The sequence below is a fragment of the Stegostoma tigrinum genome, chromosome 14, assembly GCF_030684315.1.
Source record: "Stegostoma tigrinum isolate sSteTig4 chromosome 14, sSteTig4.hap1, whole genome shotgun sequence".
NCBI lineage: Eukaryota > Metazoa > Chordata > Chondrichthyes > Orectolobiformes > Stegostomatidae > Stegostoma > Stegostoma tigrinum.
This window is the reverse complement of record NC_081367.1, coordinates 10,443,214-10,462,131: the sequence shown is the minus strand read 5'-3', so window position 1 is coordinate 10,462,131 and position 18,918 is coordinate 10,443,214. Positions and strand designations below refer to the sequence as shown.

The 18,918-nt window shown below is 44.2% G+C and overlaps 1 protein-coding gene across 1 annotated transcript in view; it reads left to right on the top strand.

The window, feature by feature from the left end:
- LOC132210526 (serotransferrin-B-like) overlaps positions 1 to 18,557 on the top strand; it is a 37,889-nt gene extending 19,332 nt beyond the window's left edge. The window contains exons 6-11 of the mRNA XM_059650994.1: positions 1,927 to 2,085; positions 3,494 to 3,647; positions 7,730 to 7,794; positions 11,549 to 11,733; positions 14,654 to 14,846; positions 18,123 to 18,557. Of these exons, the coding sequence (XP_059506977.1) occupies positions 1,927 to 2,085; positions 3,494 to 3,647; positions 7,730 to 7,794; positions 11,549 to 11,733; positions 14,654 to 14,846; positions 18,123 to 18,169 (803 nt within the window). The 3' untranslated portion in view covers positions 18,170 to 18,557. The remainder of the gene's footprint in view (positions 1 to 1,926; positions 2,086 to 3,493; positions 3,648 to 7,729; positions 7,795 to 11,548; positions 11,734 to 14,653; positions 14,847 to 18,122) is intronic.
- Positions 18,558 to 18,918: the final 361 nt, after the last annotated feature.

Sequence of the window (18,918 nt, the reverse complement as noted above, 5' to 3'; positions counted from 1 at the left end):
TTCAGTAACAATACAAACAAGGTGCCATCTTGCATCAAAGAGAAAGGGCAGGCTAGTTATACACGAGGGTGGAGAATGGGTCACTCTATAAAGAATTTGTTCCTGTTGATGGAAGAATGAAGAAGCATTGGACATTTATTTAAGGTGATTGGCAAAAGAGCCAAAGGCAACACAGGGAGAAACATTTCTGCACAACAAATGGTTAGGTTCTGGAATGGCAATGTTGTGGGAGCAGATTTGATTATGGCTTTCAATGATCTGAGGAGACAAATGTTGCAAGGCAATTTGGAGAAGAGACGGGAATTTCAGAGCAAATGAACTGACATAGAAACAAAACAGCAAAATGACCTCCTTTTGTGCTGTAACCATCCTTTCACTCTTTGCCTCTATGTTTGATAAAGGAGTGTGAAGCACTCAATCTTAAGGTTTTTTGCCAAGTGATCTTTATGTGTCAAATGCTATAACACCAGTGTTTAAAATTGGATTAATCTAACTCCACCCACTTGGTAGGAATTCCTAATGCAATACCAATGATCTAATCCGAACTATGTTTTTACCTCTATCACACAGAATACATCTATCACACAGAAAGCTGGCTGATATGGTGGCCCAGTGGTTAGCTCTGCTGCCTCACAGCACCAGGGACCTGGGTTTGATTCCACTCTCGGGCGACTGTGTGTTTGGAGTCTGCACATTCTCCCTGTGTCAGCATGGATTCCCTACGGGTGCTCTGCTTTCCTCCTACAGTCCAAAGATGTGCAGGCCAGTTGGATTGGCCATGTGAAATTCCCTGTAGTGTCCAGGGATGTGTAAATTAGGGGATGGGGTCTGGGTGGGATGCTCTGAGGGTTAGTGTGGAGTTGGTGGGGCAAAGGGCCTGTTTCCACATTATAGGGATTCTATGATTTTCAAAAGGTGTTGGCTGGTGTATTGTGAAGTTATTTTCCCTATTATATTGCATTGTCCTTCAACGTGAAAGTTAAGTCCCATACTCTGCCACTAAGTTGAATGCTTGAATGTGTTTTTGTATTCAGTATTAAAAATTAATCACCAAGGGAGGGCAGCTCACCTTCACAGGACAATCAGGGACTGATGATGAGAAGGACTTTTGTTTTCTGCAGTTCATGCATGAAATGCAATTATACAGCAAAAAGGTCCAAGTTGACATAGGAGTATAAAAAAGCAACAAATTGTTCTTGGACAGGGGAAAGCTATTCCCTTCTGTAACACTGAAGACCTTTGTTAAATAGAAATCTCTTCAAGTTAATTTTTGACACTTGCTTAAACCCCTAGAATCAAAAGAGCCATACTGGTGGACCGCAAGAAAACAGACCCTTTGGTCCAACTCGTGCATGCTCACACATATCCTACACTAATCTAGTACCATTTGCCAGCATTTGGCCCATATCCCTCTGACCACTTCCTTTTTATGTCCCCTTCCAGATGCCTTTTAAATGTTGTAATTGTACCAGCCTCCACCACTTCCTTTGGTAGTTCATTCCATACACGCACCACTCTCTCCATCAAAATGTTGTCCCTTAGGTCCCTTGTAGAATTTACTCTCTCATCTTAAATCCATGCCATCCAGTTTTGGACTTATGAATAATAGTTTTCCAGGGGAGGATTCCATGATCCCTTGCGTGAAGTGCTGAAGGTTCTGATGTCACATCCAATGGCCCAGATCTAAATATAAGGTTGTGACCCCTTAGCTGGGATTCCCACACCATCTGCAAATAGTTTTCCCTATCTATCCTATAGTAAACATTTCATTTAGGTAATCTCTTCATCTTCAATTCTAAAGGAACGACAGGTCTTGATGATGTGACCTGGCAATGATTTAACACATTCAGTCTTGATTTGTTCTGCTTCACAACTTACCTTAAAGATCATGCATACATTTCTGACTGCTGCCATGTTTCACCCCAGTTGTATACATAGTGGCTGTTGTGAAGGATGAAACTTTGACCTGGGACACCCTGAAAGGCAAGAAATCATGCTACACAGCTCTTAACCGAACTGGTTGGAATATTCCAATGGGGTGGTTGATTGCCCAGGACAAAATCAAAAACTGCAGCCTTTACAACTGTAAGTAGATGCTTACTGGAAGTGCGAGTGATTGGTTAACATTGACTTTGGTTAAACTTCCTTTGGAGAAGGCATTGTCAGACAGAACTTCGCTCCTATCCCTTTTCCTGTGTTACGAAGACTGTGGTTGGTGAAAGGTCTACTGGCTACCGGATGGCGTAGCAGAGAACTCCTGTTTTCCCAGACATGCTTTCCTGCCCCTATAGCCAGACAAATCACACAGAGAGATGGGGCACAGTGGGTTAGTCCTGCTGCCTAACAGCAGCAGGAACCCAGGTTTGATTCTAGCCTTGGGTGACTGTTTATATATTTACCCTGTGTGGAGTTTGCCCCCATGGGCTGCCTCTGGGTACTCGGTTACCTTCCACAGTTCAAAGATTAGGTGGATTGATCATGCTAAATTACCCATAGTGTTCAGGAATGTCCAGGTTAAATGGATTAGCCATGGGATAGGCAGGCCTACAGAGATAGGGGAGGAGCATAGGTCTGGTTGGGCTACTGTTTAGTGGGTCAGTATGGACTCAATGTTCCGAATGGCCTGCTTCACTCTGTAGGGTTTCTATCAGATGTGATACCTTTATGTTGGGTCTCACTGTTGATTTCTGTGATGGGAACTCTGTTAGAAATTCACTGTCTTAACCAAGCTGTTATCAGTGCTCTGATCTGCTTCTTCGATAGGTCAAACCGCATACGATCTCATTTTCTTTGCTACTTCCCATTGCACTGTAGGAAAATATACTTGGAGTCTGTAAGTGATTTGGGATACTGGATAGATGTTAAAAATTGCGATACTGATCTGTGCCCACTTAAGCACAGAGGCTATTGGCAACGTCCTTTCAATCTAGTCCTCAAGATCTTACCTTTTGCCTTAACCATCCCCCAACCCTCTTGCCCGTCACCAGCCTGTCAATCCCCTTCCCTTTAAGCCTTCTCTTTTCATCCAATGTCTTCCTCCAAGTCTCAGAATTTTATGTTCACCCTCTCTTTCATCACCCTTACCTCTCCTCCCCCCAATTCCACAATTTATTGTCTCTCTGCTCCCTTAAGCTCAGTGCAGACCTGACTTTCCATTCTGAAAGAGCTGGCCCTGCCTTGAAATGTACTGCTGGTTGTGCTGTGGAAGTGATGCAGAGCTGTCCTGCTCCAAATAGCAGGCCCTTCTGTCTCCAATGGTGACTGCATTGAATTCCTGTTTTTGCTGCTAACGACTGAAAGACTCTTGAGATAGTAGGGACTGCAGATGCTGGAGAATCTGAGATAACAAGGTGTAGAGCTGGATGAACACAGCAGGCCGAGCAGCATCAGAGGAGCAGGAAAGTTGGCGTTTCGGGCCTTGAGCCTTCTGAAGGGATGTTATCACTGTTATCTTGTTATCACTGAAAGACTTCTGTTTTCTTTTGCCAAAAAGCAACATTTTTCAGTGAAAGCTGTGCTGCAGGGGCAGATCCAGACTCCAAACTGTGCTCCCTGTGTGCTGGTGATGAGAATTCAACCCCTCCTGGAAAAGACAAGTGTGCATTCAGCGAAAATGAAATTTACTGGGGCTTCAACGGTGCTTTCAGGTACTCGGCTTGTTTCTTAGCTCTTTGAGTAACAAATTCCAGCAGGTGATTGCGAATCATCAGGCCACCTTACATCCGCCCCACTTTTTATTTCCATTTGGAACTCAGAGACTGGGAGAGCTGTATCTCGATTGTCTGGAGGCCATTCTACAACCTCCCACAGAGATGAGATGTAGCCACACTGGGAGTTCTAGTACTTGGATGTCTGACATCCTCTGTAAATGTGGAGGCCCATCGAATTTGACAGGTTGTGGAGATAAAGGAGTGGGGCAGCACTGCGGTTCAGTGGTTAGCATTGTTACCTCACAGTGCCATGGGCCTGGGTTCGATTCCGGCCTCGGGTGACTGCCTGTGTGGCATTTGTACATTTTCCCTGTGTCTGTGTGGGTTTCCTCTGGGTGATCCAGTTTTCTTCGACAGTCCAAAGATATGCAGGTTAGGTGGATTGGCCATGCTAAATTTCCCATAGTGCCCAGGGATGTACTGGCCAAGTGGGTTAGCCATGGGAAATACAGGGTTGTGGGAATAGTGGTACTGGTCTGGTTGGGATGCCCTTCAGAGGGTCAGTGTGGGTTCAATGGCTGAATGGACTGCTTCTGTATTGCAGGGATTCTATGATTGATTCTATAGCTCTTCCACTTCTACATTGGTCTCCTCTATTGAACCATATGATTGTTGCTGTGTAGATGGAGACCATTCAGTCCATCATGTCCATTATGCCATTGCATAATGTAAATCTCCTGCCTTTTCCCCATATCCCTGCACACCATTTGTTTCCAAATAAATGTATTAGGCAGTTATTCGCTTGAATGTCTCACTTAAACCTGCCTACACCACTTTTCCAGGCAGGACATTCCATACGCTAACTAAAAAGTAAAGTTACCAAACTGCGTTCCCATTGGAGAAAGGGACAACTGCTGATGGTTTAACCAGCAGGCCATCACACCTCAGGCATGGGGGAAGGTTAAGAAGGAGAGTCCTACAATGGTATTGTCAGCAGGTGCAGAAATTGAACCCACACTTTCAGCTTCACTCTATATGATAAACTAGCCAGACAGCCAGCTGAGCTAACTGACTTGCCAAGTGACGCAGTAACTTTTCACATCATCTTGCTCCATTTGCCCATTACTTTGAAATCTGTACCCTCTTGTACATTTTACTTTTCAGAGCAGCAACAGCTTCTCCTTATCTACCCTGCAATGATTTTGAAAGTCTGTACCAAACCTCCTCTCAGTTTTCTTCTTTCCATTGAGAACAGTCCCAGGTTCTTCAATCTATCCCCATACCTGGGTCATGTCAATATCCTGTCTAAAGGGAGAGGGTGCAATGTCAGTGAATGTGTACCCCTGTGGTGGGTCGATGCTCCCCTCTCATGGTTAAGTCACAAGCTGTACATAGAGACAGTGAGAGGTTAGCAGCAGTTTACAAGCATCTCAATGAGGCCCTGCTGTTAGGGAATGCTATTGTGCACAGTGGGAGTGCAGTGCCTTGAGCAGTGTGGGAGATTGGGAGGGGTGTGACATCATGGAATCCCTACAGTGTGGAAGCAGACCATTTAGCTCATCCAAAGATCATCCTACCCCCCACGCTACCCCTGTAACTCTGCTTTTCCCATGGCTAATCCATCTAGCCTATACATTCCTAGACACTATGGTAGGTTTAAGATGACCAATACACCTAACGTGCACATCTCCGAACTGTTGGAGAAAACTAGAGCACCACGAGGAAACCCATGCAGACATGGGGAGAATGTGCAAACTCGGCACAGTCACCCAAGGATGAAATTGAACCCGAGTCCCTGATGCAGCAGTGCTACCCACAGAACCACTGTGCCATCTACTCATTAAGCATCTTCTAGCACTGCTGACAAGTCTGTAGCACAAGACCCTTGGTTTGAGTACTGTGTTCACATGCTCCCAGTCCACTTAAAGGGTATATCTTGAGACCTCCTTGCTCCTTGGGAAAACATGACCTCTTCCCTCTGCCTTGAAAAAGGTTTCCAAATCCGCATCCTAGAACTGCTATAGCTTCTAACTGTCCTGCTGTCCCATGTGACAAATCTTCATTTGCAACACTGAAAGCAGCAGCGGTCTATTGTCATTCAACAAAAACAATGCACTTCTTGAATATTCATACTCTAGTCGTAAGCCACACCACCAAATTCCATTTCTCTTCAATCCGAGTTTGGTATGGTTGGTTCTTTGGGCGAAACCAGGCTCAGATGGCGCTGGAGTTATATAGAGGCTGGACCGAGTAAAGTCAACACATTTGCTTTACTAGATAACAAAGTGTGAAGCTGGATGAACATAGCAGGCCAAGCAGCATCTCAGGAGCACAAAAGCTGACGTTTCGGGCCTAGACCCTTCATCAGAGAGGGGGATGGGGAGAGGGTTCTGGAATAAATAGGGAGAGAGGGGGAGGCGGACCGAAGATGGAGAGAAAAGAAGATAGGTGGAGAGGAGAGTATAGGTGGGGAGGTGCGGAGGGGGCAGGTCAGTCTGGGGAGGACGGACAGGTCAAGGAGGTGGGATGAGGTTGGTAGGTGGGAAATGGAGGTGCAGCTTGAGGTGGGAGGAGGGAATAGGTGAGAGGAAGAACAGGTTAGGGAGGCGGGGACGAGATGGGCTGGTTTTGGGTTGCGGTGGGGGAAGGGGAGATTTTGAAGCTGGTGAAGTCCACATTGATACCATTGAGCTGCAGGGTTCCCAAGCAGAATATGAGTTGCTGTTCCCGCAACCTGCGGGTGGCATCAATATGGCACTGCAGGAGGCCCAGGATGGACATGCCGTGTAATGAATGGGAGGGGGAGTTGAAATGGTTCGCGACTGGGAGGTGCAGTTGTTTATTGCGAACCGAGCGGAGATGTTCTGCAAAGTGGGCCCCAAGCCTCCGCTTGGTTTCCCCAATGTAGAGGAAGCCACACCTGGTACAATGGATACAGTATACCACATTGGCAGATGTGCAGGTGAACATCTGCTTAATATGGAAAGCCTCTTGGGGCCTGGGATGGGAGTGAGGGAGGAGGTGTGGGGGCAAGTGTAGCACTTCCTGCGGTTGCAGGGGAAGATGCCAGGCGTGGTGAGGTTGGAGGGGAGTGTGGAGCGGACAAGGGAGCCATGGAGAGAGTGGTCTCTCCAGGAGGCAGACAAGGGTGGGGATGGAAAAATGTCTTGGGTGGTGGGGTCGGATTGTAGATGGCGCAAGTGTCGAAGGATGATGTATTGTACCCAGAGGTTGGTACGGGGGTATGTGAGGACGAGGGGGATTCTCTTAGGGTGGTTATTGCGGGGGCGGGGTGTGGGGGATAAGGTGTGGGAAATGCAGGAGACACGGTCAAGGGTGTTCTCGACCACTGCGGGGGGGATGTTGGGGTCCTTGAAGAATGCGGAAATCTGGGATGTGCAGGAGTGGAATGCTTCATTCTGGGAGCAGATGCAGCCGAGGCAAAGGAATTGGGAATAGGGGATGGAATTTTTGCCGGGGGCTGGGTGGGAGGAGGTGTAGTCTAGGTAGCTGTGGGAGTCCGTGGGCTTGAAGTGGACATCAGTTTCTAGCTGATTGCCTGAGTTGGAGACAGAGAGGTCCAGGAATGTGAGGGATGTGCTGGAGATGGTCCAGGTGAACTGAAGGTTGGGGTGGAAGGTGTTAGTGAAGTGGATGAACGATTCGAGCTCCTCTTGGGAGCAAGAGCCAGTGCCGATACAGTCATCAATGTAACGGAGGAAGAGGTGGTGTTTGGGGCCAGTGTAGGTGCAGAAGAGGGACTGTTCCACATAACCTACAAAGAGGCAGGCAAATCTTGGGCCCATGCGGGTACCCATGGCCACCCCCTTTGTCTGTAGGAAGTGGGAGGAATAGAAAGAGAAGTTGTTGAAGGTGAGGATGATTTCGGCTAGATGGATGAGGGTGTCGGTGCTTTACTAAATGACATTTGTGAAACAGTTGTGTTTCTGATAGTTCCTTGATTGAATCTTTTTCACTGATTTACTAAATCTTTGGCATAATGACGACATTATTGCCATGAATGAAAGTCAAACCAAATTCATTACGAAAACAAAAGTACTGATTGGGATTTCTTTCAGGTGCCTGGTGGAGAAGGGGGATGTTACTTTCGTCAAAGATACAACTGTCTTTGACAACACTGATGGTATGTGTGAGTTTCTGGTCCTATAAAGCTTCTTATATAAGATAATTCCATCTCATCACTTAATGAATGAATGTCCTATTCAGTTGTCCAGTTTGATTCATGTTAGTTATTTGATGAAATTGGAACAGTCGGCATTGGGATAAGACCTGTTCCACCACTGTTTGGTTAATTCACCCTTGAACTCCACTCGACCTTTATTTTAGACTATTGGACATTTTTTATTCATTTGTGGGATGTAGGTATCACTGGCTGGTCAGCATTTATTACCTGTCCCCACTTGCCCTTGAGAAGGTGTTGAAGGCCATTCAGCCTAATGAGTCTGCGCTGCTTTACAATGAGCTCATGGCTCCTCCATAGTATCGACACCCTTTAATAATGCTACCCAACAAAATTCAATGGCTAAATTGGATGACTCACTGGAGCAGGAATAATGGGAGATGCTGCCTAGAATAGGTGGGTTGGTGCATCAGCATCCTATCTGTAAGTTTAATGTAGGCTGTGAAAGGTTTGATTCAGAAATTTTGCTGGCAGTGAGATGCTAATAACTCATCAATACTACTTAAGGCCAATAGTCCCTGACACCACCTGAACTTAGCAGGGGTTCTAGGTTTCTTGTAGCTGGCCTGTGATTGATGAAGGCTGAGGTTGTAGACTTGCTTGCCGAGCTGGTGGGTTTGGTTGTCGACATTTCGTCACCTTGATAGGTAACATCGTCAGTGCACCTCCAGTGAAGCGTTGGTGTTCTATCCCGTTTGTTATTTATATGTTTCCATTTGCTGGGGTGTTTGCCATTACTTCTGGTTTTGTTTTTCAGTGGTTTGTATATTGGCTCCCATTCAATGTGTTTGTTCATGGAGGTCCGGTTGGAATGCCAGGCCTCCAGGAATTCCCTGGCATGTCTCTGTTTGGCTCATGCTATTATAGATGTGTTGTCCTAGTAAAATTTGTGCCCTTCTTTGTCCGTGTGTATTGAGACCAGTGAGAATAGGTCATGTCTCTTGGTGGCTAGTTGGTGTTCATGTATCCTTATTGTCAGTTTACTTCCAGTGTGGTCTATGCAATGTTTCTCACAGTCCTTGCATGGTATTTTGTATATTACGTTAGTTTTATTGGTTGTGAGTATGGGATCCTTTATGTGGGCCAATAGCTGTCGCAGGGTGGGCTGCTGTCACATTGGTTTGTGGGCTACCCTGATCCCAAGGGGTCTGGGTAATCTTGTGATCATCTCTGATCGTGACGAGTGTATCTGGCCGTGTTGTGTCTTCGTGTAGCGGTCTGTGGCAGGGGTAATGGCGGATTGTGCTTTTTGGGAATCCATTCCTTTTAAAAACTTCTGTTCTGCTGTTCTGGATTACAGCAGTGTGTTGTGGCCGGTTTGTCTCAAACTCTGCGTCCACTATTTAGATGGCATCTTCATGATTATCAAGTGGACAAGAGTAGAAGAAACCCACTGGCACATAGCCAACACCCTCACCGGAATAAAAATTCACTAAAGAAGAAGAGAACATCAACTAGCCTTCCTAGACATAATGATAGAAGATAAGAGCAACAGGGAACTCCAGCCCAGCGTATACAGAAAGACTACACACGCGGGCCAGATACTTAATCACTCCAGCAACCATCCAAAAACCCATAAACTGAACTGCATCAGGACATTATCCAAATGAGCCACAACACACTGCAGCAATCCTGAACTGTGCAAAGCAGAGCAGAAGCATTTCTACAGAGTTTTTAAACAATCCACCATTTCCTTCACGACAGACCACAACAAGGAGACACAACACAGACAGATACACTAGTCACCCTACTGCACATCAGGGACATATCAGAGATGACCACGAGACGATTCAGACACCTAGGAATCAGGGTAGCCTGCAAACCAACGACCACCCTGTAACAGCTACTAACAAATGTCAAGGATCCCATACCCACAACCAATAAAACTAACGTAATATACAAAATACCATGCAACGGCTGTAAAAAAATTACATAGGTCAAACAGACAATAGGGATGCATGAAAACCAACTAGCCCGGGAGATACAACCAATTTTCACTGGCCTCAGTACACACAGACTAAAAAAGGACATGATTTTGACTGGGACAACACATCCATAATACTACAAGCAAAATAAAGAAATGTCAGGGAATTCCTGGAGGCCTGGCTTTCCAACCGAACTCCATTAACAAACACGTTGCTTCCCCGGAGGCGCACTGACCATGTTACCTAGCAGGGTGACTAAAAGGTTAAAATCAAACACACCAGCTTGGTGAGCAAGTCTACATCCTCATCCATAACCCGAGCTAAAAGTCTTCTCAAAAACCTTGAAGTTCCTGAAGGCTGCCCGACAAACCCTGTTAGATATCCCAATGGCCCCATACGAGGGAAGGCGCTTCATTCTTGGGCACTCCTCATTGTTTTGCAACCCTTGACTTCACTGAAGAGAAGGACCCAGCTTCTCGAGTCTACCCACATGATCAAAGTCCCTCACTGCTAGATTCATCAAAAGCTTAAACACACAGAACGACAGATGCAAGAAAAGTATCTTCCCCACTGTCATTAGACTTTGGAATTGACTTTTCAAATTTTAAATTTAATGTTAATCTCGTTGTTTGTGCACCCCCTCTGCAACCATAACATGGCAGTCTTCATTCTGTTCTATTACCCTTATGTATTTTGTATGGAATAATCTGCCTGTATTGCACGCAGAACAAAACTTTTCACTGTATGCAGGTACATGTAACAATAATAAATCAAATCAAAAACATTTTGTATGAATATTTTCTGCTATGTCCCTAAAGCCTTAATGTCCTTTCTAAAATGTAATGCTCAAAATTCTCAGTTAAGGCTGAACTAAAAGTTCATTATAATGTTCTTGTTTTTGTACTTTGTGTCTTTATTTACAAATTTCAAATCCTTTGTGCCTTTCTCAACCTGCCCTGTCATCTTTATTGATTCACACACATGTAGTCCCAACAAGCTTTATTGAGGCCCTGAGAGAATTGTATTCTGAAGGACAATTCGTACTGATACAGAAGATTTTTGAGAAAAAGTGACACACTTAAGAAAATCTATAGGAAAAATATGTGTGAATAAGAAGCCCTACAGACTCAATAAACAACAGCATTGACTCAACAGTAGCGCTCTGTCTCTCAGACTGAACATGAGGTTTCAGATCCGACTGCAACATTTGAGCAGAAACTTTTGTTGGATGCTTTAGTGCAGTATTACAGAATAGAGTTAAGATTAAGAATAGAACTGAGATCAGAGTAATGGTTCTGATGAATTTAATGAGGCATTCAACAGACATGGAGGAAAAGTGTCACCTTTGCCAAATTACTGGGAACAGAGAGTTGGCACGGCATAAAAAAAAGTGAGTAATTCACTATCGTCTGTTCCATTTTACTACTCAAGACAAATTTCACCTCCACGAAGTCTAATCCAGGACTACTTTATGACCCAGCACAAGAGATTATGCAGCTTCATGCTCACTCCTGTGTTAAGTTATTCACAAAGGTATCTTGGAAATGCTAATTGTTTTATTATTCACCATTCCGAGGCTTTCCTGTTGGAGTGTTAGCAAAGAAATTTGGGACCACTTGCCTGGGTAGTTGATGTGAAGAAGAGAGTCAAAGTGTGATGTGATGTGATATGAGAACTGGATTATTTTGAGGACAGTTACTCTACAGATAAGGTTTTGAATCTATGTGCTACTGCTCTGTATATTCTAAACCAATCAATGTTTCACCTTGAAGGTAATTCACAAGAGAAGTGGGCTACGGGTCTCAGGTCCAGTGATTTTAAGCTGCTGTGCTTAAATGGCACTCAGGCTCCAGTAACAGATTATAAAACGTGCCACTTGGCTCAAGTACCATCTCAAGCAGTTGCATCCCGTGCTGAGTCAAGGGGTCGAGTCCTGCAGTTTTTGAAGGAGCAGCAAGTGAGTATGTGGGCTTTACTAAATGTCTGAGGCTTGTGTTTAGTGTTTGATAGTAATCAGAGTCAATCATCGGGTTTAAGCTAACCTCATTGCAAACATTTCAGAATAGTGTATGATTGGGAACAAATTTTGCTCAGTACCTGCCTCAAGCTGTGTCTGCCATGGGAGTGTTTGGACAATGTAGAGATATCTAAACAATGCTGTACCTTCCTTGGGAATGTTTGAGACAGTGTATTGAGCATCAACTGAACTTAATCCATGCTGCACCAGACCTGGCCTATTCTCAACACAGTGGAGAACAAAAAAGCTTACCTTAACTATTTCAGTGTGGCTTATTTAAATGTGACACACTGGTCATTAGTAGTTATTCTCTCACTTCAGAAAGAGACATGTTTGAAAATTTGAGAGAAAGTGTGATGCTGAGGAATGATTAAACCCCAGGGATCAATATGGGAGTAGTGTATCTCATTGGACAGCAGTGGACGATAGGAAATTTAACATGGTCTCTGACAGGGTTGAACGGCTCCAGGGAGGAATTTCGCATCGGTTTGGCTATCATGTGTGGACATTTCTTGGAAAATGTAAAGGTCCCTTCTTGGAATTGAGTCGTTGTTAAATCCTCACAACTCAAAGACAGCCAACATCTCCTTCAACGTTCTGCAGCTCAGTAAAAGGTTTATCATGTAGTATTTGTGTGGTGGACCAAACAAGAAAGATGCCTGGTTTAAATCGGACTACCATGGAAGGGAAAAGTGTCGCAAAATGTTTGAAAAACTAGGTGAAGCTAGACAACTCGCACTGTTATTTTGCAGTAAATGTTCAAGTAATTTTATCCAGAATGCAGCCATCAGCCTAAGCAAGGATGTTTTGCCAACCACACAGAAATGGTAATAGGTTTGTAGGCAATATGTCTCAATAATTGGTGGAAAGTATCAAATAATATGTATCTCTCTGCCTGTTTGCTTTGGCAGTGTGCCAACAGTGTTCTACCAGATGATGCCTGCTAAGCTGAGAACATAGTGCCCAACATATTAATTGTGATTCTAATATTGAATAGCATTAACTAAATAGTCCCCACTATGTTAAGGATTAGACTGGAATCTAATTTAAGAATATCAGTTGGGCTTACATGATTTATTTGCATGTGTTACAAGCTATACATATATGCACAGGACCCCTTTCTGTGTGGGATAAAGAATTTGGCCATATGTTGCACCTTTGCCTTTGAAGACTGCCAAACCTGCTGCATTTCCATGGCAACACCCTGACCAATCAGAGCCTACCTGCCTGGCACAACGTTTTTTGAGCTCACTAAGACATTGAAAGCCAGCTGGCCTGATAGTATCACAATGTTCATTATGGGTTAGGCAATCAGCACCTTGTTCTGATGCTGTAGAAATTGGTGTTCCCTTTCCTGAGTTGGGTTCCTTCTGTTCCAATCTTGATGAGTGCGAGGCAAAAAGCTTTGACTTTATGTCTCTTTCGAGCAATGCTTTAATAATCTAGCCACGTTAAAATTTACTTGGAGAGGGCAAAGTTTTATTGACCAGCAGCATGTTGAATTTCAATGAGCAAAACTTGTTTGGCAAAAATGAAAAAAATTGGTGTACTGGGCAGAAATTGTGATTTTGTTTTTTGCAAAGCTTCAACATAATGTGCAACCATTTTCTTAGTATTCCATAAATATCATGAACATATTAAATTCCAGTTAACCTGAAAAACTACACTTAAAGTGACATTGTTGAAGGTCTGTTGATAAATACTGTAGCGTTATGAAACTTTGACCAGTATTTTCCAAAGATTAAATGATTAAAAACTCTGCTCAGTATTAACTAAATAGATTTTTACAACCTCTAATTTCAACCATTTGATTAGATCAAGGCATTAAATGTTATTCTGGTCATTGTGTTAATTAATGGAGTGGCTTGAAGCTTTATTGTTGTGTATTTAAATAAGTGAAAAGGTTATTTGTCACCACTTACAGTGCCATCTTAGGTTTAAAGGCAGTTATGTACAGCTTCTTCAGTTACAAGATCTTAACAAGTACAGAAATAAAATGTCCAACATTTCAAAAATGAAAGTTCAGAACAGCAGTCTTCCAAACCGGGATAACTAGGTGTGGAGCTGGAGGAACACAGAAGGTTGAGGGGCATCAGAGGATCAGGAAAGTTGACATGTCGGGTCTGGATCCTTCTTCTGACCCGAAACACCAGCTTTCCTGATGCTGCCTGGTCTGCTGTGTTCATCCAGCTCCACACCTTGTTACCTCAGACTCCAGCATCGGCAGTTCTTACTACCTCTGAGTGATTCTTCCAACCAGACCTCACTGGCACCTAAACTCCAGTCCACAACAGGCCTCTGACTTCCGACTGTGACAGACTTCACCTTGAGGATCATGAGGCTGTGAGATTGTTCTGGTATCGCCTCAAGACTGGGAGACCGCATTGAGGCCATGTCAGGCCTAGAGCTTTGGCAACTCTCAGTTGAGACTTGAATTTTCCAGTGATTAATTGTTCATGCGGTTAGCAAAAGTAGAATTGAAAGCCCATCTGCTGATCCTGTCATAGGTATAACTAAAGATTAGATTTGTCGACTAAGGCTGCTGAATTTAACAGGGAGTGACAGTGGTGTATGCCTTGTGCCTTGAGAATTGGGAATGTGTTTCCCAACAGGTGTGGAAGAGATAACAGATGAACACCTTCTTTAAGATACGACACAAGATTTATTCTCCTTATGTAATCTCTATGTTCAGGTGTGCCATTGGGCTGAAATATTTGCCCACTCCTGCGCTAGGTTAATTAATAAAGCAAGAAATTCGTGCCTTTCAATGCCCCCATTCATCCTGACAGTAGACGAAAATTCTTGTGCAGACCAAGCAAGTATATTTATTCCATCAGTAATCAGTGTTTTCTCAACGCAGGTCAAATATGGCCGAGGTGGATCAGAGCAGGACCAGTTTGCAATGTTTGATTCGACCAACTTTCATGGCAAGGGTCTTTTGTTTTCGGATGCGACTCAGTGTCTGATTGAAGTGCCCACTGCAAGTTTTAGTCAGTTACTCGGTGAAGAGTACACCACAGCGATGGAAGGACTCTACACCTGTGAATCACCCGGTAAATATGACTGGAACACCCTACTTCAGTACATTGTAATGGGCTGCACAAGGGCAGTATCTTTCCCATTTCGCAAACTGTTGATCTTATAGCCTTGGAAGACAGTGTGTGAGAGGAATTGTGTTGAAGGAGAAAGAGCAAGGTTGCATTTATTTAGCGCCAGTAATGTAGGAAAACAGCCCAAATTACTTCACTGCCATATAATGACCAAAAAATAATGGGTATGAAGTAAAAGAAAGAAACTGAATGAGGTGACTGAAAGCTTGACCACAGAGATAAGATTTCAGGAAGGTTTTACAGAGAGAGGGAATGTGGAAAAGGCAGAAGGGAGAAATTCCAGGCCATGGAATTAAAGCAACTAAAAACATGATGGCAAATGATGAGGTACAAATGGAGACTCCATTGAAGATGGAGAAATGCACTGTTCTTACTGGTTTATAGGACACAAGTAGATTACAGAGATAGACAGTGGAAGGCCATGAAGGAATAAAAATATAAGGATGAGAGACTTAAACTGGAGATCTTGAGAGACTGGTAAACAATTGAGGCCAGCAGACAGAGAGATTGTGGGTTAAAGGAACTGGGATACATTTTGCAAAGGCAGGGGAGGTTGGAAATTCACACCTTGCCCCTGCTTGACTGAAATGTCGAGAGAAAATGCATCTGTAGTAAATGACACACAACGTTACAAGGGCAGAGTTGGACTGCCTTCCTTCACCTGGGAATCGGCTGCTTAATCCAATTGGCTAGCAGCTCAAGGAGCCTTGACAGTACCAGGAGCTCAGTAGAGGATGATGATGGGATTGTAAGCAGGCCCGTAAGCAAGGGAGCTATGGTTTCTGGAATAAGGCAAGATGTGGGTATTGGGTGGGGGGTGCAGTTTGACCAACTTAGAGAGAGGGCAAGGAGTGTGGACGGTAAATTGGGAGAGCCGGTAGTTAGGACAAGGGTTATACAAATCCTGGGTTGGTGCAGCCCTAAAAGGGCACTGCCTAAAGACTGTATCCACTCTTCCTTCTTGCGCTTTCATCAAAAATCCAGCTGCCCTCTCTCATCTGGCTGGTCATGTAAATTATGTTATGGTTGGAGCAGTAGGAGGTGATGTGCTTATAAAAAGACGTTTGTAGACTAGTAGTTATAACACACTCCCACCTTCTATTTTATATCTGACCCACTGTCCCAGCCAGTCCCAGAGTGTGAAAGGACAGCGTCCGACCCACTGTCTCAGCCAGTCCCAGAGTGTGAAAGGACAGCGTCCGACCCACTGTCCCAGCCAGTCCCAGAGTGTGAAAGGAAAGCGTCCGACCCACTGTCCCAGCCAGTCCCAGAGTGTGAAAGGACAGTGTCTGACCCACTGTCCCAGCCAGTCCCAGAATGTGAAAGGACAGTGTCCGACCCACTGTCCCAGCCAGTCCCAGAGTGTGAAAGGACAGTGTCTGACCCACTGTCCCAGCCAGTCCCAGAGTGTGAAAGGACAGTGTCCGACCCACTGTCCCAGCCAGTCCCAGAGTGTGAAAGGACAGTGTCTGACCCATTGTCCCAGCCAGTCCCAGAATGTGAAAGGGCAGCGTCTGACGCACTGTCCCAGTCTGTCCCAGAGTGTGAAAGGACAGTGTCTGACGCACTGTCCCAGTCTGTCCCAGAGTGTGAAAGGGCAGCGTCCGACCCACTGTCCCAGCCAGTCCCAGAGTGCGAAAGGACAGCGTCTGTCCAACTGTGCCGCTCATTCCCATAGTATGAAAGACCAATATTATATCCAATGGGCTAAATTACGATTGATCCAGTGCAACTTAATCTTCCAGACCAGCTTACGTTGTGGGGACCTTGTCAAATGCTTTGGTAAAGTCCATGTAGACAACATCCACTGCCTTATACTCATCAACCATCGTTGTCTCTTCATCAACACTTCAATGAAGTTTTTGAGACAATACCTCTCCTGCAATAAAACCATGCTGACTGTCCCTAATAAGCTCATCCTTTTCCAAACGTGAATAAATCCTGTCCTTAGGAACCTTTTCCAATAATTTCCCTGCGACTGATTGTAAGGCTCACTGGCCTGTCATTTCCTGAATTATTCCTCTTGCCCTTCTTAAACAAAGGAATAGCATTGGTTATTGTCCAGTCTCCTAGGACTTTCCTGTGGCTGAAAAAGATACAAAGATCTCTGTCCAGGCCCCAGCAATCTCCTCCCTTGTCTACTTCAGTACCTTGGGATAAATCCCATCAGATACTGGGGACTTAACTGTTTTAATGTTTTTTAAGATACCCAACACTGGCTCCTCTTTAATAGCGACTGCCCCAGGATATCAACATATTAAAAATAAGTGGAAAGGTGAGTGGTGAGAATAAAACAAAGAGCTTATAGCAGCATATGGACAGGTGAAGTGAGTGGGCAAAAATGTGACAGACAGAATATAATATGAAAACGTTTGAGCTTGTGCACTATGGCAGGAAGTATAAAGGAGCTAACATATATTTAAGTGAAGAAAAGGCAAAGAAAGCCGCAATCTGGAGGTATTTAGGAATACTCGAGCACAAAAGCTAGGATCTAAATTCAGCAGAGGGTAGGGGAAGGAAATGGAATGCTGGCTTTTATTGGAAAAGGAATAGAGCATAAAACTTGGGAAGTCTTTCTAAAACTATGCAAGGCACAGGTCAGACCATACGTGGAATATTGAGAGCAGTCTTAGGATCCCTTGGAAAAGGAAAATTATACTGGCACTGGAGACAATCCAGAGAAGGTTCGCTAGGTTGGTCCTGAGCATAGTGGGAATTTCTTCTTGTCTTGCTAGGTTGGGCCTGTCGTCACTGGAGTTTAGAAGAATGCAAGTCAACCTGACTAAAACATATAATGTTTCTCAGGGACTTAACAGGGTACATTTGGACTGAGATAGACAAATTTCGAATCAGCCAGGGAATCAAGGGTTATGGGGAAAAGGCGGACAAGTGGAGTTCAGGATTATATGTTCAGCCATGATGACATTCAATGATAGAGCAGCTTCGATGGGCTGTGCAGCCCAATTCAGCTCTAATTGTCTTATGGTCCTCTTGAATGTTTTACCCAGTTCCCATCTTGCTGTCCAGGACTGGTCACAGATGCATGGCTGTCAAGGAATCAGCAAATTATATTCGGGCTGATTTTTCCTCAGCATTTGTCAGCCTCTGAATTTCCCTCCATCAGAAAGGATGTTTGGGAGTTGTAGACTAATAGACTCAGAAGCAGAGATATTAGAAGATCTGATTATTATTCTCTCACTGATTTTTTTATCATTGCAGATTTTCCCGAAATCTATCACCTTGGCCGCTGCCAGGTCCCGCATTAAGTTGGCTATGATTTCCCCATTGACCTTGCTATCTTATCGTTCTTCCCTCTCTCTGGAACAATACCAGCCTCAGTTCAGCGATAGCCCCTCTATTTCCAGCCAAATTATTTGTACGTACTGACTTACTATCCCACCATAGTTAAAGAAACATAACCTTTGTCAAGAGTTTTAATCCATTCAAACTGTAGTTGTGAGGTTCAGCAAATGTGGGAAGGCGCACAGCCGGGAACGTCAGATGCAAAGAGACACAGTTGATTCATACTTTATGCCAAACGATTTATTCGAATCCAGCCCAGCTATTAGAGTGACATCTCCTCTGGTTGCAAGTTGCTGAATTATGACACAGTAACAGTCTTATACCTTTAAATTGCTTCAATAAAGAACCATCACAAACACCAATGTGGACATCCTTCACATTTATTGAGGCCATGCGGCATATGTTACATTCTGTACTGCCTTTAGGACACAAGCAATCATTGGCTTTGAGTTAAAAGACAACAAACCTTGTAGGTTAAATTAGTCACACCTCAATATTTCTCCTTTTGTGTTAGAGCTAGTGAATTTGTAAACATGTAAATTTTGATCATATTTGTTTCTACTTGGGGAGAGAAATACCGAATAATATAGACCATGTGGGTTGAGATACTGGAGGGTTTTCATTCTCCTGGAGAGCCTGTAAAAGGTTACAAACACAAAAATGAGAAAACAGCTTCTAACACAGCAACTTTAGAATCAATGGAAGTGTGTCT